Here is an 18,116-nt window from a genome sequence, read left to right on the forward strand (position 1 = left end):
GGATGGAACTAGATGAGCAAATGGCTTATGGGGTGGGAGGGAGTGGAGCGCTTGAATCTGTGAAGGATGATGGGAAGGAGCTGGGAGAGGGGGGAGAAGCTTCGGAATGTGTGTAGGCATGTCTGACTCTGAAATGAGAGAGCAGGAAGGGCACAGTGGGGTATTAAGAAAGCCTCAGTGGGCCAGTTTGGGGGGGGGGTGCTGGGTCTCCTGGTATAAGTTGCCTACTGGGCAGTAATGGCCCTAATTGAGAAGCTTGCCCTACTCAATCACCAGCTGGGAGCAGCCCTAGAGGAAAGTCGCCTGGGGTGAGTGCCACAATTAATTCCAAGGTATGGCAGCTGGAGGTTGTTGGTGGGTTCTCTTGAGGGAATCTCTAGGTGACACTCCTCGTGGCCACTACAGTCCACCCCTTGTACCACACAGATCAGTCCTTCTCTTCCATCTTCCCAAATGCTGTTCTTGAGTCATCTCAGGAACATGAAAATCTTTTGTCCCTGCAGAGGGGATGTTGGAGTTCTGTTTTAAGGTCACCCTGTTAGGAAATCCCTTCCTTCTTTCCTTCCATTTTGACCCCACTGTATTGAACACAGGGTCTGCGTTACACACAAAGTAAGCCTTCTTTGACACACAGTATCAAACAAGAGCTGTAAAGAGACTAACAAAGCTGTCTGTTCTATCAGATACCTTGGTCCAAAGGCTCTACTCAGAGTCACCAAATCAATGTTTTAACACCCATTTTGTATTTGTACTTTGCAGGTATGATTTAAGTCTGGATGAAATGAGAGCTTTGACCTTTCAGAGAGTGAAGTTTATCATGGGGCTACCTCTGTTAAAACGTGCGATTCAGGAACAGGTAAGTTTAAATGTTACTTTGCTGTGATGTGTGTATGAGTGAGTGAGAGAGAGAGAGACAGAGAGAGAAAGAAAAAGATTTTATTTTTGTTTTGTTTTTGTGACTTGTGGGAGCATGTTTATTTTGTCCCAGGGAAAACTGTCATCAGTATGGGGGAATGCCTTCTTCAGCCCCTTTTTTCTGCCCCACTCCCCGATAACCTAATTGATCTTCTTCCCTTGGCCCACACATTCACGTCTCCCAAGATCACAGGCTAGGCGATAAGGGAATCAGTAGAAGTAATGCTATACGTGTTCACAAAACAAATATAATTTGGGGCATAAAATTCAAATATCTAAGAAATGTAATGAACTAATTTTATAGGCTTTTAAAGCATTTAGACGTGTCTAAAATGTAGGAGTCTTGTTTGTCTGAACACTGCCATTCTAAACTCAGTTAAATTATTTTAGTCAGTTTAGCCTCATTAAAAAGAAAGAAGGAAAGAAAGAATATGTGATTAGAGAACTCCTTCATGATGTGAACATTAGGAGCTATATATTTTAGCCACATTTAAATCGATTTCCATTTCATTCAGCTTAATGGCTTCCTTAAACTGAACACTTTACATAAAACACAGTGAAACAAAACAGAATTCCTGGTGAGAGCCCTAGGAGAGGGGCTTGAACTGGGGAGAAGCTTCAGCTTGTAGATGGCTGAGGAGTGGAGCCCAGCCCTCTTCTTGCCCAGTGCAGTTTGTGGAGGGGTAGTCTGAGGACTGAGGTGGTGGGGGTCTTCCCCATTCAGGGGGCCACTGAAGGCTTAGTTCTCTGTGGAATGTAGATCAGAGCCAGTGGGGGGCCTGAGGTCCATGTTCAAGAATAGATCTCTACCCTGTCACCCCTCCTTTGGTTGGCTGTCCGAAGGAGGCAAGGACAGACCTCAGCATCTTCTTGTCAAAAGGCAGAGCTCTGGTCCCTCCTGTTGAAGTACTGCGGCCACCTCCAAGGTGACAAGGGCACACTTAGATGGAGAGGAAGGAAGGAAAACACCCACATCATGTAGGGAAGGGTACTTGCCAAGCCTGAAAAATCATTTCATATTGAGCAGTTTGACAAAGTGGATTTCAAGCCAGTAAACCACCTCTCAATGGAACAAACATTTTGAGCTGTGAATACAACCAATAAAGAAAAAAAAAAAAAAAAACCCTCAAAAGACCCCAACCCTCTTTGGTTTCAGCCACTTTATGAGAGTCTGGCCTCCAGTACATCTGGCATGGGGCTGGTTGGAAGGTGAAATCTTGACATGTGGTCAGTCTCCTGGTCTTAATCAGTTCAGTATGTCCCATGGCTTAACTTAGTGTCAATATTCAAGACCCGGATGAGGGTTGATCCTTTAGTGAAGTTTACTAATTGCTGCTTATCCCCCTGAGTCTGAAGGATTAGCCTGTGTAATCTTGCTCCTGATGAAGCTGTTGGTCCCTGGATCCAATTATCTTCCTATATTTGTGGCTCCCTTCGTGGTCTTAGGCAGCCCGGGTGACCCCGTCTTGGGTGATTAGGTATAGTTCCTGCAGCAGCCACAGGATTGGCCCTAGACAATCCCTCCAGTTCATTTCTGCAAGTTACTTCAGCCTATCTGGCGCTTCTCTCTGTGTGAATTCACAAAAGCCAATGAACCTGAAGGAAATTAAATGAGTCGGTCGTCAGTGCGGCCGGCTCATCTCTTCGGGTGGATGTCGTGAAACTCAGCAGCACATCTGTGTTTGAAGGCTCTCAAATTCCACCCTGTAAACAGCTGGAGAGGCTATCCACATCCAGTAATTCTAGAAGAAGTGTTACATGATTCATTCTGCCTCTTAATAAAAATATTGAGTCATGGCTGTACTGCCTGCTCAGAGAGCGTTCCAGGTCTTTCCATCCTTCCCTGGCCCCCATTTCGTGTTGCTGTTAGCTTTTGTGGATGATCCAATGAACTCCAAGGCAGAACGCTCTGTGTAATGTGTAATGATGATGTTCTCGAGGATAAATGAGGAGTGAGCCTCATTCGTTCCAGGTCTCTATGGACAGTCCACGGGCCAAGAATAAGCCATTAAAATAGTTCCACTCTGCCATCTGCAATAGATTTGAGATGTTCTAACAATTTCAAAAGGAAAAAAATATCTGAGTCTGACTATAGAGTATACACACGTGTGTGCGCACACGCACAGTGTGAATAACATCATTGCATCTCGCGGACTTTTTCTGCACCTGTTTCCAGTGATACCATATTTGTGTTGTGCCCTTCAGCCAACTGTCCTCTCCTTCCCTTGTGGAAATCCTGCAGGGGGGTGGGGGAAGTCACTGACTCCCTGTATTTCCAGAGATGGGGAGACAGAGGACCCAGGTGGGAGATCTACTCTATGGCAGCGCTGAGACTGGAGCTGACAGAGGCTGATCCCCTGCACCCAAATCACCATAACCAATGATAACAGCTCAGACTTACGGAGTACCTATCTTAGGCCAGTCACAGCGCTAATGGATGATCTCATTTAATATCCACAACATCCAGAATGGTATTCCCATTTACAGATGGGTAAATTGAAGACCAGTAATTGGCCCGGGGCTATACAGCTAGTAAATTGTATATATAACTAGTGGAACACAGATTTAAACCCAGCTGGTCCTGCTGAGTCCGCTTCAATCTGGTGGTTCTTGCCCTTGGCTGCACACTGGAATTCCCTGGAGAATTTTCCAAACTCCTGCTATTGGGCTTTGGCTCAGGCCAATCAAATCAGCATTTAAATTTCCCAGGTGATCCAGTGTGTGTCCTGTCTTGGCTTGAATACTGCTCTCCACTATCCTTCTTTCCTGGTATTCTGTACTGTCTACCCTGAATTGTTCCCATTCAGCATTTGGTCTCTGGCAATCATGGTTCTGGGCTGACTTATAGGAATGCTCCATCCCAACATTTGCTTTCCCCAGGAGGAAGACATTTGGGATCAGGCTGTTCCTGGCCAACAGGACTGAGGAGTGGGGGCAGATATTTGAATAATGAAGCACCCATTCTATGACTGACCCTCACCGCCCCCCCATCATCTTCTCTCTCACTCTGAATTCTGCTTGTCCTCATCCCCATGATCCACAGCAGTGCTGGGCATGGCAGCATCATTATTATCTAAACCAGTGGTTCTCAAGGTATGGTCTGAGGACCCCTGGGGGTACCCAAGACCCATTCAGGTACTACCTGAAAAGTAGGTATCCAACTATGTGTGCATGACACCAGATTTTCATCATAAACTTCAACCAAAATAACATATGGTAACAGATGGAGTGCGGAAGCAGATGTGAGAGTCTAGCTGTCTTTCACTAAGCCAAATGCTACAATAATTTGTAAAATGTAAAACAATGTCATTCTTCTCACTGATTTTTTTGGGGGTTTGGAAATTATGGTTATTTTCCATAAGTATTATGTTATTTACATGTAATCGGTATAGTATTGTTATTTTTAACATAAAATTTTAAAAATTCTCAGTTTTAATTTCTAGTGTGGTAAATTAACAAAAGCTCTTTGGAATCTCTGATAATTTTTAAGAACGTAAGCAGGTCCAGAGACCATAAAATTTGAGAACCACTGATCTAAATCATCCACTGTTTTCTCAGAAAGTCCACTCTCAGATCAGCTTGAAAGGGAACTGGCAGGAGACTTATATTTATATTTATTATACTATGGCTTTCCATTTATATTATATTTATTATACTATAATTATTATTTCAGTCAGAATTTAGTCTCAGTTTGGGATGGTTTTTGTTTTTGTATTTAAAGAAATACCAGGTGGGTGATCATATCTAAAATGGAATAAGATTCTGAGGTCAGCTCACCTTAGAAGGCATTTGGGAATGGGGAGAATGGTTGCATTCCTAATTAACGCCTAAAAAAAGGAGCAGCCTTTCCCAGGAAGATACATGGAAGCCACGGGTGTGTTGTGGAGAAGGAGCTCAGTAGAGAATATGCCAAGAAGGTGAGGATGTCTCCTCTGCCACTAGCCCTTTACACCAGCCCATCTCACCCAGGCCTGCTCTGCTGCCCACACAAACCAGTGCCAGCCCTGATTGGTCCTGCAGACCATGACCAAGTACACCTCCCCCGCCCCATCCCAGTACTGGATCCTGACCTACTTTGAGCTCTTGGCTTTAACACCCTAGCCTTGGCTCTGCCCTTGGCCCTCTGGCTTCTGTTTGTACTGGAACCCAGGCTTTTCCTAGTGGGTTGTGACAGGCTGCCCCTGGCTCTCAGTCTTGTGTGCTGCCTTTGGCAGGAGTCCCTGTCCCGGCTCCAGCTCTATGGACTTGGACCCTGGCCACTTGGCCAGCAGTCTGGCCAGACCAGCCCTGGCCATAAGGGATGCTGTGGAGGATTTGAGCAGAGATGACAGGACCGAGTGGCCTGTTTACAGAAGTTCCTCTGTGTAGATTGGCAGCTGATGGCCACAGGAAATACTTGAAAGAGCATGCCAGGGAGTGAGTTGGGATCCATGCAGGGACGGACTCTAGGGTAGCCGGAATCCTGGTGTTCTTTATTTACTGCACTGTAAACAATTTGGTTTAATGAAAACTTCTTATTTTGAGGCTTAGTTATTATTCTTACAGTGAAATATTAGGTTAAAAATAACAATAATTATTACTTGCTATAATTTGCTAAGTCCCTTCTACGTGCCAGGTGAGGCGATTCATTCATTTTACAACCATTTATTGAACACCTATGATGAGCCAGGCATTGTTCAAGAGGCAGTGAACAAAGCAGGCAAAACATACCTGTTTTTATGGAGCTTATAGTCTGGGAGGGAGCAGACAATAAAATAATGAACAAGTAAATTTATGGTACATCAGATGGTTGTCGATGCTGCCGATAAAAATCAAACATGGTGAATAATAAAATGATTGGAAACACTTAAATAATCAAACATGGTAAATTGGAGAAGAAGTAAAACTGTCTCTCTTCACAGATAACATGATCTTATATGTAGAAAACCCTTTTACATTAAAATTAATGTAAAATAATGCACTTTCCATTAACCTAAAAGTAAGCTCATGCAATAAGCTGTTCATCAATATGATACATTCATCATTACATGCTGTCAATATTGATAAGTTATGTGATTACACTAGTAATCAAAAAAATCTCCAAAGTACCTAGGAATTTGGTAGGAAGCATGAGCTGCCAAGAGAAGAGGTATTAAATTTAAGGCAAGAATTTGGAAAATCCCAAACTGTCAGAATACTACACTGATGTTGTAAAGGGAGAAAAATATCCTTAGACAGAGCCATGGGAATGTCACCTTTCATTGTTCCTGATATTGGGCTTTCCTGGCATGGTCAAGGCCCCTGGGGAGACCAGAAGTACAATGGCTACCTGTAGCCTTTGTTACAGACTTCTCCCAGCACTCTGCTCAGGTGCCCTACTATGTGGCCCCAGCAGAGGATCAGCAGAGAATAAGGAACCAGCAGAGAGTAAGAAAAGATAGGTGTGGAGGCCATGGTTAGAAGTTTGGATTTTCGGGCGCCTGGGTGGCTCAGTTGGTTAAGCGACTGCCTTCGGCTCAGGTCATGATCCTGGAGTCCCGGGATCGAGTCCCGCGTCGGGCTCCCTGCTCAGCAGGGAGTCTGCTTCTCCCTCTGACCCTCCTCCCTCTCATGCTCTCTGTCTCTCATTGTCTCTCTCGCAAATAAATAAAATCTTAAAAAAAAAAAAAAAAGAAGTTTGGATTTTCTTGCAAAAGTAACTGTAGTCATTGGGGAGTTTTCACAATGGTGGTGGGGTGGGGGAGGAGAAGGGGAAGCACAGCATGATGTTTATTTTTAAAATATCATCGTGCCTTGATCAAAATTTACAGGTTGATTCAAAAACACATATATGGAAATGCACAAGACCTGGAATTGTTAAAGCAATTCTGAAAAAGGACGTATTTGGAGGACTTTCACTACTTGATTTCAAGACTTATTATAAAGCTACTCAAGATTATGTGGTATTGGCATAAGGACAGACAAATAGATGGATGGGACATTGTGGAGAGTCCTGAAATAAACCCATACATATGTGGTCAATTGATTTTTTAACAATGTTGCCAAGGCAACTCAATGGGAAAAGAAAAGTCTTTTCAATGAATGGTTCTGGAACAAGTAGATAAATATATAGAAAAAGGTTAACCTTGATCCCTATCTCATACTACACACAAGAATAATTTGAGAGGTATTATATACCTAAACATAAGTTCTAAAATTATAAAGTTTATAGAAGAACAAAGGGGAATGTCCTTCTGACTCTAGGATGGGCAGAGGTTTCTTAGAGAAGACCCCCCAAATGCTAAACATGTCAAAGAAAAAACTGATAAATTGGTCTTTATCAAAATCAAAAACTGTTTTTCATCAAAATACATTGTTAAGAGAATAAAAGGGCAATCCACAAACTAGGAAAAAGTATCTGCAGTGCAGTTATCTGAAAAAAATTGTGTTGAGGTATGAAGAATTTGTACCCTGAATATATAAAGAATTCCTAGAGCTCAATGATAAAAGGACAAACAACCCAATCTAAAAAATGGGCAAAGGACCTGAACAGACAATTCATAGAAGTATATATGGCCAATAAGCATAGACAGATGTGCTCAGTACCTTTAGTCATCTGAGAGATGCATATTTAAACCATAACACTCCCTCTAGAATAGCTAAAAATGGAGTAGATGCACAGGACTGACAAGGATGCGGAGAAACCAGAAGTCTTCTATATTGTTGATAGTAGTGTAAAATGATCTAGCCATTTGAAAAACTATTTGGTGGTTCCTTACAATATTAAACACAAACCTACTCTTTCACCTAGCAATTGCACCCCTGGGAATTTACAGAAGAGAAATGGAAACATATGTCCACAAAAAAACTTTTACATGAATGTGTATATCAGCTTTACTCATAATAACCCCAGACTGGAAAGAACACAAATGCTCATCAGTAGGAGATTGGACAAACTGTGGAATATTCATAGATGGAAAACTACTGAGACACACAAATCAACAGGGATGCCTTATTTACATGAAAGAAGGCAGACACAAAAAGGTACATTCTGTGTGATTCAATTTATGTAAATTAAAGAACAGGCAAAGTTAATGGATGATGATAATATGGGAACAGTGGTTGCCTGTAGGGGTGGGGACTCTGAAAAGGGGCTTGAGGACACTTTCTGGAGGAGATGGGAACATTCTATAATCTTAATTGGCATGATGGTTACACAGGTAGATAACTGATCAGAACTCATGTGCTTAAGCTCTGTGCATTTCACTATATGTTTTACCTTAATAATAATAAAAAAGATCATAGTGTCTGAAGTTTGGGGCAGAGTAGAGGCAGGGAGGCCAGCTGGGAGGCTGTTATGATAGTCTAGGCACAAGGTGGTGGTGGGAGATATATGAATTGACTTGGGATCTCTTTTCAAGGGAGGGTCAAGGACTGGTTAGCATAGTAGGCAAGAGTCTCATTCAGGCTGGCCCCGTATGACTGGTCCCTGAAGCCAATTTATTTATTTTATTTATATATTTTACGCTGCCCCTTCTTTTTCTAAAACAATTCAAGGTTAATTATAACAAAGGACATGTATTCAATTAAGACTGAGAAAACATAACCAAAATAGAAAACTGAAACCAGAAGGTAGAAGCAGGAAACATGCCAGTTTGGGAACTGATAATAGAGAACTAAGATCAGGAAACTCTTTCTGTCCAGTACCCTTGGCTGGGGCTGCAGATGGGTTGCAAAGGAGGTGGTGGGGGTCTTTTAATATCAGAGAAAAGACGGCTCAAGCTGTGTTGAGTCAAGATGATTTTAGTTGAAGAAGAATATATGACTTGTGGAGACTCTCTGGGCTTATAAAACCAAAAACGCACATTTTTGTAGAACTTGATTTAACACAGAATATTGCAACACAAAGGTCTGATACATGGAGTGCTCTCTAAAGAAATGGGGGGGGGGCGTATTTTAGGGAAAACTACCTTTCTTCTGTTTGAGACAATCTATCATGCAGAAATGTAAATAGCATGGGGTGTAATTTAGGATAAAATATAAGCTTAAGCATATTCTCCATATGTTTATGGAATCATTATCATTTAAAATTAATACAAACTAACATTCTGACATGGGAATTGAGTTTGGTTTGAATATATCAAGTCTAAATGAAGGCAGCTATTGATATGTAGAAATACTGCAAAAATGTATGTCAAAAAACACATGTTGATTCTTTATTGATCATTATCAGTACAGACAATTTACTATGTTGTCAGTTGAATGAGAGGGGAAACTTGTCGATATTAGACATTCTTTAATTAAGAACATTTAATGAATCAAAAATGAAAGAATTGAAAAAAAGAGAGAATTTGTGTGGAGAAGATATTAAAAATATATGCCAGTAAGGCAGTCAATCAAATTAAGCCTAGTCTTAGTTCTGGAAATTTTGCTTGACTTCTTAAAATAAACCAGTCCAAATGAATGCTGAAATCACCATCAGAGGATTAATGGCAAACTCATATTGGCATTGCCCATCAGATCTAATAGCAAAGATTGCTGACTTGTGCAGAGATTGGGCAAGGAAAATAATCATCATAAATAATTCATAATGCACTAAGATGGCCAAGTTTGGGGTTGATTCTTTAGCAAATGTGATTGAATTTATTTCAAACTGGTGAGTAAAAATGACCACAGTTGGACAGCATTAATGACAAAGGCATGCTCTTGCATCAACAGTATAAATGGAGGGAATGAAATATGAAGAAAACTACGACCAGTTGGGAATTCTGAGGGATTTACTTACTCCTGATGGTTTAGGTTTAGCCACAACAGAGCAGGTGGTTTAAGGTAAGGAAGGGTTTGTTGTAATGATGTAGGATGGGGTGACTCTCAGGAAGATCACTTGGGCACTGGGATGTGTTGATGTCAGGTGTCCTCTGGGGACAAGGCTGGTGGTACAAAATAAGGGTGCACTGACAATAAAGTCTGGGCCACCCAGGGTCCTGGGGCTTCTATAAGCTTCAGAGTGAGGGGTGGGGGCAGGATGTCCATATGAGGAATCTGAAGATCTTGTTTCTGGCCTTTCCTTTCCACTTACTAGGGGATCCTGGTTGTACAAGTCTTCTGACCTCCCGAGTCTAGACTTTTCTGTTACATGGGGTCTGTACTTCCTTTCTTGCTTAGCCTCTCATGGAGGGTTGTGAGGATCCACAGGATAGAGGATACATGGGCCCTCTGAAAAAGCCTGCAAATATCCACTACGTTTTTTTTTTTTTTTTTTTTTAATTTTTTTCTGATAAATACCTCTCCAGTTAGGATTTGAAGCTGGAGCCATGCAATGGTTCATGCTCAAGCTGGAGTTATTTTAAGAAATAACCAATACAAGATGCATTGGATTGGAGCCACCATAAAAGTCATAAATCTTGACAGCCTGCTGTTTGATAAAATTAATAATGCTTGAAAGAAACATTGTAAAAACCTACAGGAGGAGAAAACCTAGTGTGTTTTGGGGAAAGAGCTTAAGCCATTGTGGAAACTGAGAGTCACCCTAGGAAGGTTGGTTACCATCCTGATGCCAGTAGGGCAGTTTTCAGGCACAGGTCCACACAGGCACGCACGCGTGCACACACACACACACACACGTGTGCACACACCACACACGTACACACATGTACACAAGGGTAACAAGCACCAGCTTTGTTGGCTGGGTCTCAGAAGAGACTGGAGAATAAGGAAGACTAACATTAATTCCAACAGTGGATAATTGCAATCTGCACACTCAGGGGCCCACCACCTTCTAAGGAAATGCCGCCTGCCTCTGACTTTTAAAAATAAAATAGCCTTGGGCGCCTGGGTGGCTCAGTCGGTTAAGCAGCTGCCGTAGGCTCAGGTCATGATCCCAGGATTCTGGGAGCCTGCTTCTCCCTCTCCCTCTGCCTGCTTCTCTGCCTACTTGTGTTCTCTCTCTGTCAAATAAATAAATAAAATCTTAAAAAAAATAAAATAAAAATAAAATAGGCTCAGCGTTTTTGCCCTGTCTCATTTCTCGCTGGTGAAGAGTATGCTCGCGTAGCTTTGGGATTTGTGGCTGTTGTATACAGCGACAGAGAGGAGGGCAGTGAAGGGGGACTGGGACCTCATGGTGTTTAGTATATCCAAGCCCTGAGATAGTCTACGGCTAGAAAGGAAAGTGAAGAATATTGCTTTTCCTGTATACACAATGTTCCCAAACCTTCCGGATCCTCTGTCTTCCCACCAAGGTTGTCGCGGGGACTGGAGCCAGGCGTCCCCTGTTGGTGGGAGCATTGGTCCACCCCACGTGGAGACGCTGCAGGCCCGCGTTGCTAGGCAGAACCGTCGTTGCTAGGGAGAACCCGCCGTTGCTAGGCAGAAGCGAGGAGGGTGTTGGGCTCCGGGGAGCCTCGAGGGACAAACTGGGTTAAGGAAGCACAAGGCCCCAGGGGAGTCTGTCAGCAGCCTGCCCTCCGCGGGGATGAAGTCGGCTCTCCTCTTAGGTGGTCAGAGACTGGAAGGCCACGTTAAAAACCTGGATGAAAACGTTTATTTCAGGGGCGCCTGGGTGGCTCAGTCGTTAACCGTCTGCCTTTGGCTCAGGTCATGATCCCGGGGTCCTGGGATCGAGCCCCGCATCAGGCTCCCTGCTCGGCGGGAAGCCTGCTTCTTCCTCTCCCACTCCCCCTGCCTGTGTTCCCTCTCTCGCTGTGTCTCTCTCTGTCAAATAAATAAATAAAATCTTTAAAAAAAAAAAAAAAAGAAAAGAAAACGTTTATTTCAGTAGCGTCATGGGCGTATTTATAATTTAAAAATTGCTTTTAAGTTGCGGTGGAGTTTTATTAATAAAGTAACATACGTTTATTATAAAGATGTTAAGTTAAATTAAAATGTTAATTTAATTTTAAAACCATAAGGAAACCTTAACATTGGGTCTGTCATGTTTTCAGGCAGAGAAAACAAAGAATTTTGTCAGTCGAAGCCTGGTCATAGGAGAAGTCCTCTCCATAGCGGACATGGCCACAGGAGTAAAGGTGAGAGGCTCTGGGCACCCCGCCCTTCACGAGCTGCTACTTAGTTTGTTTTTTTTTTTTTTTTTAATTTTTATTTTTTATTTTTTTAAAGATTTTATTTATTTATTTGAGACAGAGAGAATGAGAGAGACAGAGAGCACATGAGAGGGGGAAGGGTCAGAGGGAGAAGCAGGCTCCCTGCCGAGCAGGGAGCCCGAGCTGCTACTTAGTTTTGAACGACAAGGAGCACAAAGTAGAACCCCACAGGTATCAGTCTGTTTACTGGCACAGATGTTTGTAAAATGGTACATCCCCCTGATTTCCTCTTTAACCATTATATTCAACCTCGTGCTTGTTTGTTCTTGGCTTTTCTTTTTGTTTAGTTGTACTGTACTGTCAAGCAATTATTTTCATTTGTTCTAATTTTTAGAAAAAGTCTCATAATGATTCATGGTTTACTTTCTTCACTTAAATATGATCATCAAGATCAATCTGTATTGTGGCATGCCACGCCTTTGTACTTGTTTTTTTAAATATTTTTATTCTGAAATAATAATGCTCACAGGAAGTTACAAGAATAATACGTAGAGTTATATGAACTCTTCACCCAGTTTCCCTCTGTAGTGACATCTTATACAGCTGTAATGCAATGTAAAAGCAGTAAATCACCACTGCTACAGTACTGTTCTAGTATAGTACTAGACTATAGACCTGCTTCAGATTTCACTAGCTTTTACATATACTCCAGTGTGTGTGTGTGTGTGTGTATGTGTGTAGTTCTATGCAGTTTGGTCCTATATATGGATTCATGCTGTTTCATCACCACAAAGAAACTTACAGTGCACGCAATCCCCACCTCATTCTTGTTCTTAGGCTACCACTAATCTATTCTCTATAATTTCACCATTTTGAGAATGATATATGGATGGAAGTTCATTCATTTCTCATATCCCTTTGTGTGAATATGCTACAACACTGGGAGTTCTTAGCCTTCTTCATTTTTGCTGTTCATATGGGTATAAAATGGCATTGCACTGTGGACTTGCTTTGTGTGTCCCAGCGCATCAGGAATGGTGAACAGAATAGTCCAGCAGGTGTGATGGCCATGGCTCCTCATGGTACCCTAAGTCCCCAGTGGAGGGCCATTTGTGTAGGCCTGCATATGCTCTCCTTTCTCTCCCTGGACACCACGGTGCCTCAAAATAGTCCCTGCATCCAAATATTCAGTCCTGATGTCCCCAAAGGGGAGAAATAACTAGAACATGAAGAGAGAATGATCAGACAGGAAAGCCAGGTCAATCGTTGGTGAGTCCAAAATGGCAGTTATTTTTGTTTTTGCCTTGTAGACATTTAAAAATGAGTAGGAATTAAAAACAAAGAAAATTGTGAGTTCATCGGTGGTGAAGGCACCCACCATTAGATCCTTTGGGGGAGACTGGCTTCCCTGTGATTTCAGCCAGGCAAGGTCTCTTTCCTCCTAGTTGGGTTGGCTGTGGCTTCCAGACAGAAGAAATTCAGCTGAGATGCAACAAATAGATTCCCCTCTCAGAAATACTAGAGTTCCCTGATCCTGATCTAGACTCCTGATCCTCAGTTTGTGTTTTTTTCCATTGCTCTCTACCTTCTTCTTTTCAGCAAGCCTGTGGTGGGATGTGACCATGCAGAAATTCCCAATGGGTGGTCCAGCATTCTAGGTGGGGAGCCCTCTCCTCGGCATCTTTAGGGTCTTGCACTGACCCTAGTGCCTAGAATTACACAGGGAATGTTTGAATGAATAAGGGAGGAGCAGCCTGCAGTTTAAAGCAGACTTAAGAAACATTTCAACCACTTGCAATGTGTGGACATTATTTAGATTCTGGTTCAAACAAACGTTAAAGAAAAACTATGTGTCAGTGGGGGAAATGTAAACATTGGATATTTGGTCGTATTAAAGAATTATATTTTTAGGTGGGGTAATGGTTTTAGGGTTACATTTTTAGAAAGACTCTTTATCATTTACAGATGTATAGGACGTATTTAGGGATGAAATGACAGGATGTCTAGGATAAAGTTTAAGATTACCTGGGGTGTAGAGTGGGAAAGTGGATTGGGGGATAAAGCAAAATGGACCATGAGCTGGTCATAGCTGAGTTCATTATACTCTTGTATTTTGGTTGCATTTTTCCAAAATAAAAAGCTTTTAAAAAAGTTTTGCTCCTGAGTATCCTAGAAGAAAATATGAATAGATTTAAAGATAGGTCTTGGGGCGCCTGGTGGTTCAGTCAAGTGTCTGACTCTTGATTTTGGTTCAGGTCGTGAGCTCAGGGTCATGGGATCAAGCCTGCATCAGGCTCTGGGCTCAGCAGGGAGTCTGCTGGAGATTCTCTCTCTCCCTCTACCTGTCCCTCTTCCCCACCCCACCCCCTGCTCTTTCTCTCTCAAATAAATAAATCTTTTTAAAAAAGAAAGAGGTCTTTAAAAATGCTTCTCTGATCATGTCACTCCTCTGCTTAAAACTTCTCCTTATGCTTTAGAGAAGCCCTCCTATTTTTGATATGGCCCACGGATTCTTGTGTGGTTTGGCCCTACTCACTTCTCCAGATACCTTCTGTCTCACTTTGTCCTCCTCCCTAGGAGACCTGACATATTGGCCTTCTTTCATTCTTCTCATCCACTTTTGGGCCACTCTTGCCATCACCCTAGAATGGATTTTTTCCCCTCCTTCACCTGCCTGACACCTGGTCATTCTTCAAGTCCCAGACCAAGTGTCCTCCCCTCAGGGAAGCCTCCCTCAAGACTGCAATTTAAATCCTATCTACTTGTCATGTCTTTGTACCTTTCAGTTGTCGGCCACAGTATGTACCTACTTTGATCTTCTGAATTTAGTCATGTGTCTAATGGTTGTATGTCTCTTAGCACCACTAGAGGGCAAATTTCTTGAAGACTGTCATCCCCTACATTCTTGTTATATAGTGTCAATACATGAGAATTAAATGAATACCTAGAATCGAAACGGGCCTTACTAGAAAGGTTAAATGTAGAATTACCATATGACTCAGGAAATCCATTCCTAGGTATATACCCCCAAAAATTGAAAACAGGGACTCAAACAGATACTTGTATGCCAATGTTCATTGCAGAATTATTCACAATAGCTAAAGGGTGGAAACAAACCAAATGTCTGTCAACAGAAGAATGGATAAACAAAATGTACATACATATGATGGAATGAACTTCTGGTACATGTTACAACATGGATGAACTTTGAAAACATGACTCTAAGTGAAATAAGCCAGACACAACAGGACAAATATTGTATGATTCCACTTACATGAAATTTCTTGAATAGGCAAATTCGTAGAGACAGAAAGTAGATTATGGGTTACAAGAGGCTGGAGGAGCAAAAGAAGGGGAGTGGTGGCAGGGCACAGAGTTCCTGTTTGGGGTGATGAAAAAGTTTTGGAGATAGATAGTGGTGATGGTCGCACAACAGTGTGAATCTAATTCATACCATTGAATTGTATACTTAATAATGGCTTAAACGCAAACTTTATGTTAAATGCATTGTACCTCAATAAAAACAAACTTTAGAAGTTTAACAAAAGTTATCATGAACCCTGTTTGCTTTCCCACACATCATTTATTGCAGAGGACTTGTTTTTCTTGTGCTTGGATATCCCAGACAGTTAGAGGAATGTGTAGATGATGCTCCCGAGTCCAGCCCAGAGGGCCATGTCTGTCTTTCCTTTGGGCAATGGAGGGAGATGTGGTGTGCTCAGAACAGTTCCTGTGAGCCCTGGGTTGGTCAGGGTATCCCCAGACCTCGCTGCCAGCCCACGAGCAGCTGCTAGCCTCTACCTGCTTTCCTTTTACACCTGCACATGAGCTGGCTGTCAGCCTGACGAGGGAGTGTCCGCAGCAGTTCATCTAAGTCATCTGTGCCCCACAGGCCTGGGCCCCTTTTCTCTCTCCCTCCACATCTGTGTTATCCAAAGGCTCTGGGTGTCCCTGAGCGTTTTAGACAAACATAGATGGACTAACACAGCCAAGTGGTGGCAGGGCCAGGGGCTGGCTCTGAGAATGACTCACAATGAGGTTGGGGTGGGGGGGGGGGGGGAAAGTGAGAGGTGCCAAGAAAAGACTTCCTTTACTGAGGGCTTTGAATCCCTGCTTTAGCTTGGGAGCCAGCCCAAGGTCTTCTACCAGACACGCTGATGCAGTCTGGAAGGACTCTAGGGCCCAAAGAAATATGACATTCTTCCTTTTCTTATTCCCTTTTTTCTTTATCTGACCCACCCTACTATCTGTCTTAGTTTGTTTGGGCTGCCATGATAAAATACTATAGTTCATGTGGCTTAAATAACAGAAATTAATTTTCTCACAGTTCTGGAGGCTGGCAAGATCAAGGTCCAGGTGATTCAATTCCTGGTGTGAGGACTCTCTTCCTGGCTGCCTTCTTGCTGTGTCCTCACATTGGGTTTGGGCAGAGAGAGACAGACAGAGAGAGCACTCTCTGGTATCTCTTATAAGGGCACTAATCCCATCATGAAGGTTCCACTCATGGCCTCATTTAAATTTAATTAGTTCCCAAAGACCCCATATCCTAATACCATCACATTGAGGGTTAAGGCTTCAGCATATGCATTTTGGGGGAAACACAATGCCGTCCACAGCACTATCCTTTCTGGGGTCACCATTGTGTCAAAAACCACTTGCAGTGCCTCAGTGTGTTCCATTTGCTCTTGGAATGAAAAGAGTCTGAATGTACTCGAAGGTTCTTTAGGGGACCCACTGTTGGACGATGGTGTAGGAAGGGCCTGGCCTATCACAGCCATTACACTGGCAGACTTCCTGGCATGCATGACAGACCTGCCTAGTCTATCGTGGCAGGGAGACAGTCAGAATGACGTGGGTTTACTTCCTGTCTCTAGGACTTCACGGTCAAAGTTCACGAACATTCCTTTTAATCTAAGCTCATGATGGGCGACCTTTGTTTTCTCTTCTGCTAATGCCCATTCGTGGGCTGAGTTCAGATTTAAATTGATGATGCCTATGAGGAGCTGCATGCTATAGCTGGCATGTAGCAGGAGCTTGATAAGTGGCCGGGATGGTACCCCCTCAAGATGTGGCCCAGAGCCCTTCCTGGCAGTCTTCTAGGTAGTGGCTCAGTTAGTGGATTGAGGTGAAATCAACCTGTGTTCCAGCTCCAGCCCACTCGCTTTCTCTGCCATGGAGGGACATGTTAGTCATCATTTGGCAGTGAAGAGGCCCCATCCTTGAACCCCCTCAGCCTGTCCTGACCGCAATTCCCAGCCCCCAGGGAGCTCTGACCATGGCCTCCAGAGGCTACTGCCGGCCATCATTGGGCGTGTTGTGCTCATGACCTCATGTACTTGACGTAGCTGTCCTTCTCCTCCTCCAGACGAATGAGAAAGGAGAGAGGGAGCTTTCCCAAACAAACAGTACAAGGTGTGTATAGATTTAGAGATTTTGTTAGGTGTCCTCCCCTTTGTTTTATTTCCTTGCCACTGTTTTCTTTGGTCTTTCTCAGAACAAATAGACTTCTCTGGGTCCTGTCTGCTGAGGTGGGCTAGAGGCCAGGGTGCTCACTGGGCAGTGAAGGCAGTGAGAGGACACTTGGCCCTGCTCCCTTGTGATAGGTTAGTGCCCTACTTCATTCAGTTTCTGCATCCCTGTCTTAGTGAATCCATCCCCTCCTCCCTACCTCCTCTTGCAAGCAACCCCTCACCCGGTCCCCACCAAGCAGTTAATGGGCTTTCATCCATCTGGAGTCTCAGGCTAAAAACTCAGGTGTCACCTAGAGTCCTCTCTTGCCTTCTTCTCCCAAATCCAACCCATCAGCTCTGTCTCCAGAATCTACCTTGAATACCCTTGCTTCTCACCAACGTAGTCTGGCCACTGCTCACTGGCTTACCTCAGTGGTTGCTTGGTGGGCACCTCCAGATTTCTGCTGGCTGGGCTGGGGTCTGTGCTCCTCACAGGAGGCACCTGCTGAAAGCTCGTGTCAGGTGAGAGAGTCATTTGCTTGGAACCCTCAGGTGCTTCCCCTGCATTAGCCCCATTGGGTCAGATTATCTGCCGTTCAGAGAACGTGGCTTTGGCAACACACTGACCAGCACTTAGGGGAAAATCCTCACATTTTAAGTGACTGTGTGGATTGGGGTTACTCAGATACCACCTCTGTTAACTACTGCAGTTTCTGCAAACCTACAAATCTCATTCACCAGCCCACTGCTC

General features: G+C 43.4%; 1 protein-coding gene across 1 annotated transcript in view; it reads left to right on the forward strand.

Annotated features, from left to right (window-relative positions):
- The first annotated feature begins 237 nt into the window (after positions 1 to 237).
- ACOXL (acyl-CoA oxidase like) overlaps positions 238 to 18,116 on the forward strand; it is a 315,844-nt gene continuing 297,965 nt past the window's right edge. The window contains exons 1-3 of the mRNA XM_021697716.1: positions 238 to 308; positions 760 to 856; positions 11,817 to 11,900. Of these exons, the coding sequence (XP_021553391.1) occupies positions 238 to 308; positions 760 to 856; positions 11,817 to 11,900 (252 nt within the window). The remainder of the gene's footprint in view (positions 309 to 759; positions 857 to 11,816; positions 11,901 to 18,116) is intronic.

This window comes from Neomonachus schauinslandi, chromosome 10 (genome assembly GCF_002201575.2).
Source record: "Neomonachus schauinslandi chromosome 10, ASM220157v2, whole genome shotgun sequence".
NCBI classification, from domain to species: Eukaryota; Metazoa; Chordata; class Mammalia; order Carnivora; family Phocidae; genus Neomonachus; species Neomonachus schauinslandi.